The following is a 17,652-nucleotide window of genomic DNA, read 5'->3' as shown; positions in this document are numbered from 1 at the left end:
ATGCCATGTTATACATATGACCTAACATGGGTTGGATGGCTGATACTCACACGTAATGCACCCAGACCGCACCTTGGGGACGCTTGCGCGCGTGGCTCGCGGTCGATGATCGAGGGTGAAGACGAGGGATTGCGGGCCTGGCTTCGCCATCCTGAATATTGTATGAGCCTGTGGTTGGCAAGAGGAAGAGGGAAACCGACGAACAGAAGTTGGGATGGGCCTCCGACGAAGAACCTGTCCGACCTCGTCTGAGATGATATGGGAGGCATTTCCGTCCGATTTATCGAGGATGCCGGCAATGGGATTTAGTAGTCTAGCAGTTTAGGCGTTTGCGTGTTTAGTCGACAGCCACGAGAGGCGACAGTTGACAGGCAGGTCCGACTAGCATTCGGCGATGATGACGACGGTTGACAGGACGTCGCTGACGGGCGCTGCTCGCGGCGGGGAGGGGCAAACACATGCATTTTGAGAGGCCGAGTTGCTGTGCCAAGACCGCATTGGCCGTCTGCACCTTGAATTCGGGGCTGGGACGGTGAGACGATGGATGCAGGTGGGCGTGGCGGCGAGGCCCTGGGATCAGTGGCTGCAGCCTGGGTGTCTGGTGCTTGCTGGGCGGGACTTCCCAATCTGGATGGTCAATTCAAGAGCATAGACTGGCGCAGAGCGTAGACTGGCGCCAAAATATCCGAGAATCGAGATTGAGCCTAGGGCCAGCGCCCAGGTTTCGAATGTCGACCGGTCTAGCTGTGCCGAGAGCTCGAGTGGAATGCTCGAACTCTGGGCATTTGCCCAATATTCGTGAATGCAATTAAGGCGTGTCGTAAACCCTGAGGGGTGGTAGCTTCCAGAGCTGGTCAGTCTCGGGGCGGGCTAGTCCAGAAAGCGAGATTTAATTTGCCCACGTTCTTTTGTCCCATATTACTGCGTAAGTGCGTGCGGGCGGGAACCTTCTGCAGGGGAAGGTGCGGTTGAGAGGAACATCTGACATTACGTAACCTTGGTACTTGTTCTCATTCTTATCGCCATCTGTCCGATGTACGGGTTACTCTTTTGGATCTCAGGATACGAAAGGCACCGATGAGCGGGAGGGGAGCTCAACTAGCCCCCATTGGACCGCAGGAAAAACGCTTGTATTCCGGGGACGCCCAGCAGTCATCATCGTACTTCATGTCGGCCATTCGCCGCCTGGGTAAGGTAGGTATCGCTACATGCGTCGCAGCAAAATATTGCCGACGGACAGTTAGCGACGTGTGTGATATGAGGCGAGGTTTTCTGCCGGCCTTGTATCATTGCAGAGTCCCTAGCAAACTAACATGACCTATACTTCTTTCGCTTTTAGCCTTCTATTATTTATCTGACGTCCGATTGGCAGATCGAGAGCGTCACGGGAAACGGACAGTAGTGCAGCCCGGTGTGGACAGGACTCCCATCCCGGCCCAAGGTTAAATCGATCTTCCAGCGGTGTGCCTTAGGTCGCGGTGGCTGCCGTGGCGAGATCTCGTGGACTGTTAATGCTTGGCAGGCGAAATGCGGACATGCGGCCGCATCCATGTTGGGGGTTTCGACCCCACTATGGGGAGACACAGGGGTTGCCCTGGTTCCAAGGGCACCGGCCTTGGATGCCCGTGCAGTACTGTAAGGTACCTCATCCGTAGCGGCTTTCCAACGAGATGCGTTTCCACATGACAAGGAAGACGAAACTGAGCCTCGACTGCACCGAGAGAACAGCATCTACGACTCTCCTTTGCTTGCTGGCTTTGATCCAATTAGAAAGGTAGGGGGTTAAGAAGAGAACTCTACCTTGGAACGACGCGGCCAGAGTCCCTCCAGCTTTGACATTCACCCCTCCAGGTATGTCGCAGTCCCCATTCTAGTCACATTGCCCAAACGCAAAAAGACACAAACACAAACATAACAATTCCAAATTCAAGCTACTTCCGATGCAGATCTAATTGGGTTCCGAATTCCTTTTTGCGCTGCACCATATGTGCCGTTTTATCCTGATGATGCCAGGCGCTGAGTAAAGCCAAGCCCATTATGGGAGGGTGGTTAACTACATTCAGCCGATGCAAATCGAATCGTCTTGCTTAGCACTCGCGGCTGTGGCTGGGCCTGGACTGTTGTGCAAAAGTTCCTGCCTTGTTCTATTTGGCCAAATTTGGGATACTACGGAGTATATCTCCTTTGCTGCCCACGTCTACTGGACTGGCAAACGAGCTGGAAAGTGGCAGTTTGGGCCGGCGCAAAAGTTTGCGGCCCCGGTTTTAGGCAGCAGTTTCAAGATCCTTCTTGAACTTACGAGGCTGAAAATCCCTTTCTTCATCTGATGTGGATGTACGGGTACTCTGTATTTAACCTCCATTACCAAGGGTGCCAAGCATCCCAATTGCTGACATTTCCGGGCAAATTTCCCGATCTGGCAGAAGTTTGTCACCACAAGACTCCGACGACAAGCCAAATACTCAGTAGGATCACAAACCCCCGCCATCAAACTCATGGGCTGAAAACTCAAAACCCTGCTGCCTACGCAGACACATCCGACGGAGGATTAGATCCCTACAGGACAGCCAACCGCGGCAACTTGAGTGGAAATCTCAAGTAGTGCTCCCGAGTCCACAGGTGGGAAGGGACAGGCACTGAACTGCCGGTCCATCGGGACTGCCTTCAGCTCCGACCTGGAGAAAAGGGTTGAGAGCTTTGGCACCGCTTTCGGCCAATTAAAAAGTAGAGCCAACGGCTGCCAAGTGCTGACCGCGTCAACGCAGCATCGCATGGAGACAGCCCAGCAAGGCCCAAACACTTTTTGACTGTCAGACGTCAGTGCACAAGCGGAATCGGAAGCAATCCATTGGACCCATTGGCCCCGCGAGGGCCGCGATGCACAACGTTGCCAAGTCCCTTCCCCAGCCTCAATCCTTCGGACAGCAAGTGCCGATAAACTCCACTCTCTTTGGCTGTCTTCCCGTCTCGTCGAGCGCCACACCGCCTGATCTCGACCCTGTCCAGCTCAAACCCAACGCCAAGATGTGGCCGGGATGCCTCAAGTGGGTTTTGTGACCGGCCCAGGCTTGGCAAGCATATCTTTCTCGTTTTCTTTTCTACGAATGTTCCATCGCGTGCCGAGGCTATCCTGCACCCCTCCTTGAAGGTTGGAGAGGCTTGTCGGTACGACCTGACCAATCAAGGCCCGGGCTGTCCGTCTGCCAAAAAGTCAAGCCTCGAACCAGCCACAGACCTCCCCGCACTTGAGGCTCTATCAATGCCGCGGCATTGTGCGGGACGGATGTCCCGCTCGTAAGGGACGGTAAGGCTGATGACTCTGCGTCCATTACCCTGTCAAACATTTAGCTCAACCGACAGGAACAACGGCCGGCCCGGGACTCGCCTTCCTTCCCAAGCCTAGTTACCGGCCCTTCTCGCTAACACCTGCCCGAACGAGGTTACGAAAATCGGCCGTTTTGCGTACCCGAGCTGAAAAGGTAGAATTGTAACCAATGAGCAACAAAGAATTGCTCATAACTAAAATTGATTATGCTTTTCACCGCATCTCCTCCTTTCCAGCGAACCCCACGGCCTCAACCACGAAAGCAATTGCTATTGAACCATTCGCTTGAGAGACGGCTCAATCTCGTCTAGAAACCTCCAAAAGGCGGCAGATCGAAAAACAACCAACCCCGTGAAAACCTAAGGTAAATGACATATGCAGCCTGTTTAGTCATTCCGTCGTGCCCGAGGCTCTCATACTTACCAATCCCGAGAGTCACCCCATGTTTATCGCATTACCCTGTCCGCCAAGAACCCCACCTCAGCCGGCCCTGCTTACTTTACATTGAACCAACGTCGACGAGATACAATGCTGCCCACCGTCCGAGCCCATGGAAATGCGCACGTGGTCACATAGAAGCCAGCGCTGGGCCTCATGCACTAAAAAGGCAGAGAGGTTTCATCACTACCCACATAGAAGCTCACACGCGGCCTCATGCAGTAGGAAGGCAAAGAGGTTTCGCCCCGCTGATGTGAGTATTTTGTAGCGAGGTGCCTGTTCCATTCCAGCCGTATTTGAGGTATTGGACGTTTAGAATATTCCACCGGTGTAAAAAGTGAGATACATCATTCGTTGGGAAATTTTCGATGAGAACGGCGCTTCCGATGCATGACGTCAGTGAACAACAGCTGAAGTAACCTAACAAATCACATCCTCCGTGGATAAGACGGAGCCCTGTCACAGAAGGACATGTCGCCTTCTGCATCCCCTTCACAAATTACGCCAATCACCTTATCTCGGCCGCTCAACGTCCAAAAAGGAGTGGTTCCCGCGCAAAGACAACGATAATACACCGACCAAGGGTTCAGGAGCTCAGAGGCCTAGGGCAATAAGGAGTCTGTTTACGCCCTTCCCCAATATAATCCAGCATGATGTTTTCTTTTTATCTTGGTCGGCCCGCCTTGTATAAGATAATTAGCCTGCCTCCTTTTGATCGGAGCACCGGTATCAATCTTTTTTTGTTCTTCCAGCCATGGTTTTTTTTTTTTTTTTTTTTTTTAAAAAAAAAAAAAAAAAAAAAAGATCAAGTTATTTGGCCATGAGACGAGATCCCTAGACCAAATGTTTGACTCCTTGTTGACGAGTAACTGTACATATATCCCTGTACAATTACTCTGTAAGGTAAGCCGCAGCCGAGCCTTCCGGTTACTTTGTCGTTGCTGTCGTTGTGTGGTGTCTTATAACCGCGTCAATAAGTGGCAATCCCGTGGCAAAAGAGCTAGTCGAGAAATGTTTCTGTTCTTTGATAGCTTTGAGAAACATTGGTTTTTATTAAAAAATGTTGTTTTGGGGTTTAAAAACAGAAACAAAAAGAACTCGCGCAAATGCAGTACAATAGGCACCGCTTGACAGACCTGTTTATGCTTGAGACCTCAGTACAGCCGAATAAGACACTATTACGACACTTGAAATTGAGATTGGTATAATTACAAAGGCAAGCGCTCTGCGTTCGGGACCTTCAACAGGCCAGAACCTCAGCCGAAGTTGTAGGTGGAACTCAACCCAGGGTTTCACAGTCTGTTAGGCGTGAAAGATGAACGTCAAAAGGTCTGGTTAGACAATGAATATGCAGGATATCGAGAAAGAACGTGCATAATTAAAGGGTGCCAGGCGACATGCCTTGACAGCCCCTCTTGAGGCGTTTATAAACGACGATATGATTAGTTCAATGATAATGAGTCGTAAGCTTGTTCATGGCAGTTGTGGTTCTTCGGACGAAAGATGTTTGTGCTTCTTTGCAACACCGCGACAACTTGAAGAGAATCGCACTGAACTAGGCGAAGCAGGGCTCTTCATATCCTGTATTTCCTTTTTTTGTTATGTATTCCGTTAACTGCCAAGTGATAAACTATGGCAGGGACCGATTGAGCATAAAGTATCTCAAAAAACGATGACATAAAGAACTGTTTATCGCCAACTAATTACCCAGGTAGTCAATCACGTAGTTTCAATATCCCCTGGTTGCGTTTGAAAGAGGAGAAAGATGTCAAAAATAGGGACGCGAGTCAGTAACGGTTGACAATCTGTCAGGTATCTAACTATTAACCAACACAAGATGGAAGACAGAAGAGCCAGAAGCAATAAGTTAAAGAAAGAGGACTGAGAGAACAGCAACAACGCCAGGCGTACCGGTCGTGTCTTGATTAACTAACAAAGCGAAGACCAAACCCACGACATCAAAGGTAGAGCAACGGGCCAGAGTCGCGATTTACCATACTGGATGAACCACAACTGCCCTTCGCCGGCGGTCGATTCTACCGCGAATCAAGAGTCATCGAACTGGTCACCACACCTGGGGAGACTCAATGTTTCGATTGGTGTAGCCATATATCGATAGCTTCAAAGACTTCCAGGTAATAGGTGCCTGTTTTGTCTGCTGACATGGCGAGCCACGGGGTCAGGTGGGAGCTGTGAGAGTGAAGAGAGAATGCAATACAAAAAAAAACACGAAACACTCAAGATAACGGTCGGAACTTGGGAGGTAAAGCCTAAAGGGTGTCGAGAGCTCAGCCGCATCCAGCTCAGTGTTGTCAGTTGCCCAACAAAGAAAGTGCAAAAATTCACAGTTTATCTGTCTAGCTATTTAGTTGCCTGAGAATCTCGGAAGTTGTCGATTGGAGCCCGAAACCTAGAGGCAGTGAAGAGGTCCTGAGGACATCGCGTTGGCGTACAATATTCCCCGCCACCATGCGCTTAATGGTTTCATAAGATGCCTCCCTACGTAGCAAGTACTTAGTATGCATATGTATGGGGATAATACCTACGCGCTGCACGAGGCTTGAAATCCACTGACACGTGAGTTAATCAGAAGAGACGTGGTGCCAAATCCAATGCCCAAACGAAATCAATGCCGAGGTGCTGTAGCCACCCGTCAGTGGCTTTCTCGTCTGCCTGGGTAATAAGTAGATGGAGACATCGCAAACTCAGCAGTGAGTGTTGGGGCTGTTCTCGTTTCTTTCCGACTTTATGTGTTCTGTTTGATATCTGTGCCGCCGGTGACCCTGGGGTAACTCCAACGCAAGTTGACCTCTGCCTGAAGTTTGCACACGCCAAAGAGGAGTAAAGTTGTCAGCTGAATGCGGCGGTGCGGCCAAGGCACGCCAAGGAGGCTTACGCGAGTGCGCGAGGAACCTTTGGGATCCGAGCTGACAGTTTTCTTGCGCCTGTTCCTTTCTCTTCTCGGCTCCGCTCGGTGTGCCTGCAGCCGCGGGCCGCAGGAAGCACGACGTGCTCAGGCAGTGGTCAAAACTGAGACACATGATGCGAGACTGATTATTTGCATTTGCAGATTCGTGGGCGGATGGGGGCCACTCGAGACGTCGAGTAGGATCTGGTTGGGCTGACGAATGTGGCAAGTGCAGAGCGGGAGAGATGGAAGGAAGAAACGAAGCAAAGAGTCAGAGGCCCGAGATGGAGCTCTCGGGTGTTGTTTCGCCGCCCCTTGCATAACACAACCGAACCGGCGGGGTGATACCTAGAGGGATGCCGGTGAAGCAAGCATTAATTATGTCAAGGGCGGTGGCGGTGAGACTGAGGGTAGTGTGAGCGAGCATTGCACTAAGCAGCACGCGCCAAGGTGCGTCATTGGAACATGTTACCTATTTGAGACGGGTCAGAAATGCAGGCACCAAAAGAAAGTCGAAGTTGAATCTGCAGCCCTAGGGGAGTTGGATGCTTGTATAATATGGCGTGTAGCGGTGGTGGTGGTTGGTGGTGGAGGTGCAGGTGGGGTGGGCCGTTGCCGAGAATCCATCACCACGGCAAGATCTGCATCTGACGCCGCGATTGGCTTTCGGCTCAGATTCGGGGCAGGCAGCAGCAGGTTTCGGCGATGCGTGGTGTGTCACCCCAAGACCAGGCCTGACTCCTGAGACATGTCAAACCTCGGCTTCGGGGTCGTTCCGAGATCCTCGGACGACACACCTACATTAGCTCAAGGTTGACTCTTCGAGCTCTCTTCAGCTTCGCTCAGTGCCAAGCCGCAGAGTGACGGACGGAATAAGCGTAAATGGTGGTTGATCCCACCGACCGTTCACGCCTTCCTCAAGAATTAGCTCGGTCGACCGGCCGGCCGGCGTTGCCGTTTGATTTTGCAGCTGCTGCCAGTTTAATTTAACTAGTAATTGCAGGGTCGCACCTGCCACGTTTTTGTCCAGCACAGCCACCGCTCTCCACCCAATGAGAGCGTGTCGATTTGAGTTGTGGAGTCGGCAACCTGGATTGGAGCCGCAGCACAGCCATGCCCCGCCAACAGGCTTTAACGTTAAGATCTCGGATCGTCCATGGGCGTCAAACTGGCCGAGTCCGACGTACGCTGTGTGGCTTTCTATTCGCCAATTCAAGCCCCAACTCTATTCAGGTGCGGCCCTTTTGCCTGCCAGCTCCATGCGTCGTCGTTGGCGCGCCTGATTCGCTGCACGGTATCCAGACCCTCGGGTTCGTCACCGTGACCACCCACGGCGGTGCCGCGCCGCCGCGCGTGGGCTGTCACACTTTTGCACGCGATTGCAGAGGCCCGGACCCGCGGCTCTCCACACCCAGCAATCAATTGCGCCCGGATTAGGCGCCGAGCTGTCACGTCGGCAGCTGGCAACCTGTTCCGTTATTTCCGCCGCATCGGGTTGCCTGGCACGGATTTGCACCGGCCACGAGCTAAAATGTCGAACAGCGCCATGATTTGCCGTTTTTCGAATTAAACTCTCTTGGTTCCAGCGGCCCAGAGGCAGTCTGAAACAAAAGAAGGCTGCCTCGATCCTCGCAGGCTTCTTCCTGGCAACAATGTTCTTCCTGGCAACAATGTTCTTCTTGGCAACAATGTTCTGCTTGGCAACAATGTTCTTCTTGGCAGCAATGTCAAACATTGGATGAAATCCCTCTCCCCCTTTCCTCTGACGACTGCAGCCGCATTCCATGCTGCATGCACGCGATAGTGTCACAGCGGCACTTGAGATTTACGCAGCCGCGGGCACTGCAACAGCCGGCCCGGCCCGGGCATATAGCACAAAGCACGGGAGTCATTGTTTTTGAAAGGATGTTTAGGATTGTTTTAGCTGCTAGTAGCGAGCTATTTATTATTCGTCGCATTGTTTTTGACCCATGTTACCTTCCGTTTCGAGGTTCGAGACTAACGGTTGACTAGCCGCAGCCCTCCAGTCTCCAAGCGCGCCAACACCACCCTCCGATCATTGTCTTTGCCATGACGTCGGGCTGATCGTCGGTGCATTGCAGCGCACACGAGAGGGGAAAACCTGGTGCTTGCTGCCATTTCTCACTAAAAAGACCCAAATCTTGAACTCCGCCAACTCAGCATTGTGATGGATGGCATTTCGGCCGCAGTGTGGAGCGGCGACCGGAGGTTGCCGAAGGGAGCTGACCCAAGCTCTTGCGGCTCACGGCACAGTTAGGCGTCGTCAATCGACGCGGACCAGCGAGGGACCCGGGCTGGACTGGCTGTGGCGAGGCACCCCACACAATTTTGAGTTGCAGCATTTCCCACCCGTTTCCATTTTCTCTTCTTTCCATTTTCAGGTCCGCAACTTGGTTTCTACGGTATCGTGGCCCGCCTCTCCACATATCCCAGCTAGAGCCAATCAGGGGAGGCCTCGGACTTAGACAGTTCGCACTTCGGAGCTTTGGCTTCCCAAAGCGGTTACAATGCACCCACCCCCAGGCTGCGGCCATACCACGTCGGGTTGTGGCGTGCTCAGTATGGCCCTTGCAGCATGGAAGTCCGCCTAGGCTCGAGGGAGCAATCGATCCTTGGACCCATTGGCCCTAGCCAATCAGGCCAGCCCCATGGCTTGCTCCGGGGTTCTGGGACTTGGGCCTGATCTTGGAGTTCTTCCACCTCATCTCGTCCTCCCCATCGTCTACCAGCAATGCCCCTTACAGGCAACAACAATCATCAGAACTTGTCCGTGAATCCTCATCCGAGCATCCCACGCCCGGCAGCTGCCGAGAAGGTCCCCCTTTCCCGCCAACACCTCCACGGTCCTTGGTCTCCCTACACGGTCCGCACCAGTCTCGGCCGATTCGCAATATTCACACCACGATATATAAGACATGCCCGCAAACCTCGAATCCAAAGACAAAATGCCAGACAAGCAACAAGACTCTCAACAGGCCGGCACCAATCCAAACACTCCAAACAACCCAGCCAATCCGCCCAGCAAGGACAACCAGCAGCAGCAAACCCACGCCGATTACCTCTTCTCGCTCTACTTGAACAGCTGCTTTGCCGCCACCTCTAGCGCGCCAACGTCCGCCGCCACAACCAGCACGAACAACAACGACACCGACCAGCAAAAACCCCGGTCGCCTTCCAAGATGTCGGACAGCAAGCCCAGCCCGCCCCCGGACACGTCTATCGACTGGGACTCGCTCCTCAAGTACTCGTCGCCCATTGGCATCGTCAAGCCCAGCGTCGTCTTTGGCGGCCAGAGCTCGTCCTCGTCGGGCGACTCGGGCGACAAGTCCGGTAGCAGCAGCTACCCGTCTTACCCTGTAAGAAACCCTCAACGTGTTTGTATGTGGACCTGTTACTGACCATTCCTTCTCGTGTCTCTAGAAGGGTGATTCGGGCAGTTCTTGATAATCAATCGCTCAGCCAAGCAATGCTGCTGTGCGGCCGCGCTCGCTGCTGAAGCCAGATAGATTCTGTGTTCCTTGTGTCGATTTCCTTCTCCTGGCCATTTTACTTTTTACAAACTTCGTTTTCTTTCATTTGAGCCCTGGTTTTCCTTTGTTGAGGTCTCGTCTGGAAGGGATAAATGGAGTCAAGGCATTGTTTCATCCAGGAAATCGCGAAGGGGGAAAGAAAACACGTCATCGGCTGGCCTAACGGCGCACGCGGTGAGCTGATTGGCTTGCTGCCTTTCCAGTCATTGTTTTGCATTTCAACTCGGTGCGAGGGACTGGTGTTACGGGATGGAGTTCTGACGGATCATGCATGGGGGGGGGGGGGGGGTTCGCAAAAGGCATTGGATCGCGATATGGAGGAGTAATGGGGCTATATCACTTGTTTTGGATCTCACTTCACTCCTTTTGATTTATCTAGCATCGCGTCTGCTTTTCACCCTGCGGTTTCGGTTAGACACCTTTCATAGACAAGACTCGCAGTCTCTTTCCCCCCGAATCGGCTTTTGATTTCGTCATGGTTGGCAGTTTCATTGTGCAAAACTCTTTATCTTGTTTATGTGAGCCCACGACCCGTTGCTAGGTCTACATGCTTGATACATGGACATATGTGATATCCATATCCTTCAGCGATACTTGGAATTGCGACTACTTATTTGAGGAAGTCCCCTAAATTGACTAGATAACACCCAAATGGTGTTTGCTGGTCGCCCTTGCCCTTTGAACCCTGATCATATCACCCAGTTACTTCGATGTCAGGGAGCAACAGAATGTCAGTTTAGGGGATTTCCGCGCAACGGAAGTCATTGCCTGTTCTGTGCTTCAAATCTTGGCCAATTAGATGTGCCACTTTCTCCGAACTTTAGTAGGAACTGAATTGCAGAGGGAAGTCTCCAACCTGGGCGCGTTGCGCCTTGATAGATGTAGCCATCGTGATTGGCTTGTTCTGTAGTCCTCTGGGCTGTGACTGGTTGAGATCGCCGATGCATGTTTGTCGAATACCACGCGTGGCTACTGGAGAAGGTCCAATGACAGGATCTCTTTGGCAGCGCCCAGCAAGAAATGGAAGCCGGCGGAAAACGAACGAGTTTTTGTGAGCCTCCCAGAACTCCAATCAAGGGTCGCAGCGGAGTGTACTCACGCGGTACTTGCATGTCGACGAATCAAACTATATCTGGCCGAGTCGCATTCTCGTATCCTAGTGAGGGGTCACCAAATTTACCAAAAACTTTAAAACCCAACCCTCTCTCACCACATCAAACCTGGGTTTCCTTTTTTCTCCATCTTCTTCACACAACTTCTCTCCAACTCTACACTCTTTTCTCGCGGTGGGAGGATAGGGGTGCCCGGAAGCATTGCTGCTGGATACGACACATGTATGCACTAGCTCCGCGTGCACATATGCCAGCAATGCTTCCGGGCATCGTTGTTCTCGGGTGGTAGATTCCGGCGTTGCGCACAGGATTCGAAGACCGCACGAGTGGGAGGGGGCTCGTTGCGAAAAGCATCTGGAGATGCCATCCATTTCCGCCGCCGAACAACGAGCCCCCTCCCACTCGTGCGTCCAAGAATACCTAGCCTGTGCGCGTGCGCCGAGCTTTGGGCCTTCCTTGCCAGCCTGGGACGCTGAAACATTGTGTGAGTTAATCTCGGTTCGCGTTCCGGGCACTCGTCACTGACACTTTGCTATTCGCCCTTGCCAGCCCCCCCTTTCATCTCGACTTCGCAATTATCTGGGGCACTACTGTTGCTCGGCTCCGGCGGCTTCAGAGCCATGTACTATGGTCAATGAATATTGCTGTCGCCAGCAATAAGAGTCTTAACTTGTGTACATGGCCCTGCCCGCACGGATGGAAAGGCGGAGAATCTCAGTAATCCGCCTTTGGTACCGGTGTAGCAGACGGTGCCTTTGGGTATTGGTCGAGGGAATGGAGCAACGGGAAGATGGTGTTGGAATATTCGCTAGAAACACACACGTGATGGGGTATGTTGCCAACCAAGTGAGCATCCGTCGCCCCAGTCTAACACTCTTTGTTTTAGCAGATTGTCCGACCTGGATAGTGTCGGAAAAAGGTCCCCCTATGATCAAATCATCAACTGCATCAACAACAGCTTCAAACAAAAGCCCAATCCCACAGCAAATTTACACCATACATACTACGCCTTTCGCCCTCCACGAACAGCCCGGGACAAGAGACTGTCTCCACTGTTCCGAGAGATCAATGACAATGGCCGACGGAGAAGATTCGGTCGATTACTTTGGGCTTGAGTTGCTCGAATTGCTCACAAACGGCGATGAGTTTGAAGGCCTCACACCTAAGCTGGACGACCTAGACAGCCCCTACGCGTTCGAGGCATCACTTGACGGTTCAGGATTGTCCAGGCAGCTACAAGACAACTTCTACGCTAGCGTTCTTGCCGACCTAGATAGACCCTACTCGTTCGAGGCATCACTTGACGGTTCAGGATTGTCCGGGCAGCTACAAGACAACTTCTCCGCCAGCGTTCTTGCCGGCCCCTCTCTTGGTAGCCCTCCGGCAGCCCTTGGTCAACATTTCCCCCTAAGGACCTTGGACTTCTTTGAAAACCCCGGTTTTATGCAGACAATGCAGGAGCCTTTAGGCCTGGAAATGATGGGCGATGCTAACAGTCAGACGCCGTTCTGGTGGGAGTTTACTTCCACCACTAGCTCATCAGCAGGCATCGAGAATTGGGGCACTTCTCCAGGGGCCCCGGTACTCCCGGGCACGCCACTTGCAGGGTCCGATCTCCTTCTGGGTATTGATTCTACACAGGTAATCCCTGACATGGCGAGCGACACCACCGGGACACCGTCCTGGGCAGGATCTATGCCCGCTAGCTCCTCCGCAGGCACCGAGAATTGGATCAATTCTCCAGGGGCAACGCTCCTTCCATTCACGCCGCCCGCGGCGCTTAGTTCCCCCTGCAATCTGATGGACCCAAACTCCGGAACTGTGAATCTCGACCGGTACCGTGCCCTCGCACCTCGCGACCCGGTGTCATCATCGCTACCTTTGCCGGCAGAGCCAAGCCCACGACCTCAGCCCAGGTCTCAACCCAAATGCCTACCACGCGTCCAACAAAGCCGCCCCGAGAAAATTTCAGCGTACGTTTTGTGCCATGCCCCTCCCAGCTGATCAGAAAGAAAAGAAGGAAATACTAACGACGCCGGGGTTATCAAAGGCGAGAGAAACGAAAGATCTACAGGCCCGTGAAGTGCAAATATTGCAACCTCGGGTCCACCCACACGCGCGAGTTGAAGAAGCACATCCGGGCAAAACACAAAGATATCGCCCGGGAACTCGGCATGTTAGAGGAGTTCCCCTGCGACGAGTGCGGAAAGATAATCACGCGGGGCGACAACCTCCTTCGCCACCGGAGGAAGAAGCACGGGCTGGCCAAGTGAGATTCTTTTCGGGCTGCTGCTGCGTGAATTTTTCCGTGTGTTGAACCTCTCTGACCTCAACTTTCCGTTTATAACCCTTTACTCCTCTTTTCATTTCCTGGAGCTTTATGAAGCTGATTTGATATGTTGTGTTGCCCTTTTTCTTTCATATGGGAACTACGGGGAAGGACGCCGTTTCTAATTGGGGGATCGATCGTGATATACTAGGTGCTTCATATCCTAGTCAGAGACGTTATTTAAATTTAAACTCAAACATTAAATATACAAGCATGTCCCAGTGCTAATAAGTAAGACTTGCTTTGCTGCAAGGGTGGCTGAGAAAGTCTTGAAAAGAAGAACCAGAGGTTATAACTATGAAGCGAGTATGCTCAAGAGAGCGAAAGACATGATTTGAGACAAGTGGACGTTTAGACATCAGAGAGCTTCTTTCTGGGCTGTTGCTCTAGGCGAAGTGGAAATGACCGAAACAAGGAAAATACGATGGTGAATTAGCACAACTGCCACCGGTAAGCACGAAGCACGATATAGCTCGTACTGCATCAACAGATTTAGCTGACATGTTTGCAGGAATGGTGCATTGCGCACTGCAGCGACAGCCTTCCAATATAGAACAGCTTGCTTCCAGTATCTACCACATACGACCATACCCATTGGAAAATTCGGGATCCCGTCCGCTCTCCCATAGACAAGCCAATGAGGGCCCAACTAGTAGTTGGGTCGGTGACGACCAGCGAATCCCTGGTGTTGTATGTTTTTTTGCTACTTTTTTTTTTTTTTTTTCAATTTTGGTCATTGAAGAAAATGACTCTTTGGTCATTTTCTTTGTGGAGCTGTTTTGAAGTAGCGGAGCTTTTGGCGCTGTGGTGAAGCTAATTTGCGCTCCACCGTGTTTGAGCGGTGGATCACCCGCGCAGCCTCCCCCGGCTCCCTAAATTCTAAGCCGAACGAAATATCTTTTAACAGGTGACTTTAGATATCTTCGTTCTTTTGGAGCTGAGCCATGCAGTTTACACTTTTTTGAGAGAGGTAGCAATTGGCCGAGGTGTCCAGCCGCAGACACGAGACAGAAACCCTAACCCTTCGCCCCGTCGGCAGCCAAGGCCAGCGATAGGCGGAACTCCTCGATCCGGAGCTTCTTGGATTCGGGCCGTCTTGCACGCTATTGCAAGCCTACATGGCCACCACGCCAACTGTTTGGGCTGTGGGTAATTTGTCCGCTGAATGCGACCGTGTTATTGGGGCGAGCCCTTTTGCTTGTCAAGCATGTCTGACAGCGTGGGGGGGCCAAAGGGCCTCACATCCGACGACTGGGTTCCGATCGAGGCAGATTCCGATATTGGCGGGCGCGTCGCGCATCCGCTGGCGGAGATGCCCTGTTGGGCGCAAACGATTATGGGACGCGGTGCAGATCGCACCCGATTCTCATTGTCGAAGGTGCGTGCAAAGGTCAGAAGACGACTTCCCCGCTTCCGCAATTCCACAGTCTAGACTAACATCACTGCAGAGTGCAGAATAAACTCGGTATCGGCAGTGGCTCGGCGGCGGCAGGACGCGTACAGATTGCATGCGGTCCACCCCCAATACCTGCCTCCCTACCTCCCTCCCTACCTACCTACCTACCTACCTACCTACCTACCTACCTACCTACCTACCTACCTACCTACCTACCTACCTACCTACCTACCTACCTACCTACCTCCCTACCTATCTTAGCCTCCACCAGCTTGGGGACATTGACGAATGCCAACCAAGGCCAAAACCACACAACACAGTATCCCGTGGCGGTGTGCTACCTACCTACTCTCTTTGCCAGGTTGCTGAACAGCGTTGCAATAGCGAACTCTGGCGTGTGTCTCCATCCACGGCACGACCTAAATACAACGTTGCCCGCCGCCCCACTCCGCCCTCGAGGCCAACTCCCGAGCCTGTTGCCTCTCATCCGAAAGCTAAAATAAACAACTTTGATCCAGTTCAGGCTTTACCTGTTTGACAACCCATTAGGCTCTTGCGCGGGAGTCGAGCTTAGCCAAGGAAGGGGGAAAAAACACCACGCCAAGACTCTCGCCATGGCAGTAGACCGCATCATGATGCTCCACGAGGTACCGAGCGTCGAGTGGGAGCCGGGCTCACTGCCCTCAGCGCCCGAGCGCGTCGCACAGCGGACACACCGTAGCGCCCCCCAGCGCGCGCCGCCCATGGAGCTCAAGCCGCACCTGCCCAGGACAGCAACCACTTCCACTCCTACCCCCAAGGCGGCGCTTCCCAGCCCAGTCCCCACACAGAGCTCCCCAGCCGCGAGCTCGGCCGACGACGTCGACCTGGAGATGAGCCGGCCGACGACTCCGCGGGCCGCCACCCCGACCGGCGACGGCAGCAGCACCGATCACCCACACGACGGCGGCGGCGTCGAGGTCGACGCCATGCTGCAGAGCATCACGGAGCCGTACGGCAACCGCTGGCGCATGCTGGCCGTGTGCCTGATGAGCTTCTGCCAGGGCATGTTTGACAGCGCGCCGGGCACCCTGATTCCCGCCATAGAGAAGTATGCATTCCCCAGCCCATCAGCCTCTCCGGGCCATGATCCAAAGGCAGCACGTTTTGAAGCCCAGCCCAGCCCAGCATTGCTAACTCCGACACCCACAGACACTACGACATTGGGTACATGATCGTGTCGCTGATCTTCGTCGGCAACGCGCTGGGCTTCATCGGCGCGGCGGCATTCATCGACGTGGTGCGGGAGCGGCTGGGGCGGGCGCGGATGCTGGCGCTGGCGCAGCTGATCGTGGCGGTGGGCTACATCCCGCTGGCGTGCACGGCGCCGTTCCCGGGCGTCGTGGTGGCGTTCCTCGTGGTCGGCTTCGGCAGCTCCTTCACGCTGGCCGTCGGCAACGTGTTCTGCGGGTCGCTGCGCAACGGCACGGCGGCCCTGGGCTTGATGCACGGCAGCTATGGGATCGGTGGGACTGTCGGCCCGCTTATTGCCAATGCTCTTGTCTCGGCTGCTCGTGTCTCTTGGAGCAGGTATTATCTGCTGCCGCTCGGCCTCGCGCTGTTCAACGCCTTCTTCTCCGCCTACGTGTTCTGGGGCTACGACGCCGATGGTGTGCAGCAGCAGCAGCAGCAGCCGGTGCCGCTGGTTGGGACGCAGGCTGAGGGCACCACCCCTAGCAAAGCCCCGGCGAAGCGCATCGACCTCGCCGGCATGTTCTCGGCCATGTCGAGCCGCGTGGTGCTGCTGGGTGCGCTGTTCATCTTCGCGTACCAGGGCGCCGAGGTGAGCATCTCGGGCTGGGTCATCTCGTTCCTGATCGAGACGCGCGGCGGCGAGCAGGGGTCTGTCGGCTATGTGACAGCCGGGTTCTGGGCCGGCATCACCCTGGGCCGCTTCCTGCTCTCGGCACCAGCGCACCGCGTCGGCGAGAGGCGCTTCGTGTATGGCGTCGTGGCCGGCGCGGCCGCGCTCGAGCTCGTCGTGTGGCTCGTGCCCAATGTTGTTGGGAGCGCCGTCGCAGTCGCGCTTGTTGGTCTGTTGCTCGGCCCCGTCTACCCGTGCTCGGCGGCCGTGTTCATGCGCATGATGAGCAAGCACGAGCGCGTCAGCGGCATGAGCGTCATCTCGGCGTTTGGCAGCTCCGGCGGCGCCGTCGCGCCCTTCACCACGGGCATCCTCGCCCAGGCCGTCGGCCCGTTCGTGCTGCACCCCATCGCCATCGCCTTGTTTGCCGGCATGATGGGCTGCTGGTATGGTCTGCCTAGCAGGCCCAAGAAGACGGACTGATCTCTTCGAGTTCTTCCGACGGAGATGTTTGTGTGTTGTATATCCAGTTTTGTTGTTCTTGGGCGTTGGTCGGCGCCGTCATGTAAGCAGAGAATGGCGTAGGGACGGACGGCGTGCTGACGGACGGTGCGCTGACGAACGGCGTGCTTTCTCCGAGGTTTAATCTTGCTGGTGGCTGAAAATAACAATACCCTCGGATTTTGGGGCAGGTTCATCCGTGTCTATAAGTCTATCTCTATGAAGAATATAATCTGCAAAGAACAAAAG

At 53.9% G+C, this 17,652-nt stretch overlaps 3 protein-coding genes across 3 annotated transcripts; 2 read left to right on the top strand and 1 right to left on the bottom strand.

Moving 5' to 3' along the window:
* Window positions 1-7,503: 7,503 nt before the first annotated feature.
* Window positions 7,504-8,653, bottom strand: B0T26DRAFT_795982 (uncharacterized protein; the record flags this gene model as incomplete). Its single annotated transcript, XM_060446914.1, has 4 exons — window positions 8,039-8,653; window positions 7,859-7,871; window positions 7,683-7,760; window positions 7,504-7,641 (listed from the first exon to the last, which is right to left on the bottom strand). Exons 1-4 carry the CDS (start codon window positions 8,455-8,457, stop codon window positions 7,504-7,506), a joined length of 648 nt encoding a protein of 215 aa, XP_060289652.1. The 5' UTR covers window positions 8,458-8,653.
* A 3,977-nt stretch (window positions 8,654-12,630) lies between these two features.
* Window positions 12,631-13,871, top strand: B0T26DRAFT_735487 (uncharacterized protein). The gene is made up of 2 exons (XM_060443243.1): window positions 12,631-13,307; window positions 13,385-13,871. Exons 1-2 carry the CDS (start codon window positions 12,778-12,780, stop codon window positions 13,605-13,607), a joined length of 753 nt encoding a protein of 250 aa, XP_060289651.1. The 5' UTR covers window positions 12,631-12,777; the 3' UTR covers window positions 13,608-13,871.
* A 2,141-nt stretch (window positions 13,872-16,012) lies between these two features.
* On the top strand, window positions 16,013-17,376 carry B0T26DRAFT_624470 (major facilitator superfamily domain-containing protein; the record flags this gene model as incomplete). The annotated part of the gene is made up of 3 exons (XM_060436140.1): window positions 16,013-16,149; window positions 16,251-16,710; window positions 16,756-17,376. Coding segments are annotated over 3 exons (1,218 nt in total), but the record flags the coding sequence as incomplete, so codon positions are not given.
* Window positions 17,377-17,652: the final 276 nt, after the last annotated feature.

This window comes from Lasiosphaeria miniovina, assembly GCF_030549165.1.
Source record: "Lasiosphaeria miniovina strain SMH2392-1A chromosome Unknown B0T26scaffold_9, whole genome shotgun sequence".
NCBI lineage: Eukaryota > Fungi > Ascomycota > Sordariomycetes > Sordariales > Lasiosphaeriaceae > Lasiosphaeria > Lasiosphaeria miniovina.
The sequence above is the reverse complement of the archived record's forward strand: the minus strand, read 5'-3'. Positions and strand labels throughout refer to the sequence as shown.

Bases quoted from the DNA above. Each gene is read 5' to 3' on its own strand.
- B0T26DRAFT_735487 (XM_060443243.1), top strand. From the start codon at position 12,778: ATGCAGACAATGCAGGAGCCTTTAGGCCTGGAAATGATGGGCGATGCT. The intron at 13,308-13,384 runs GTACGTTTTGTG...GGGTTATCAAAG, and splicing joins CGCCCCGAGAAAATTTCAGC to GCGAGAGAAACGAAAGATCT.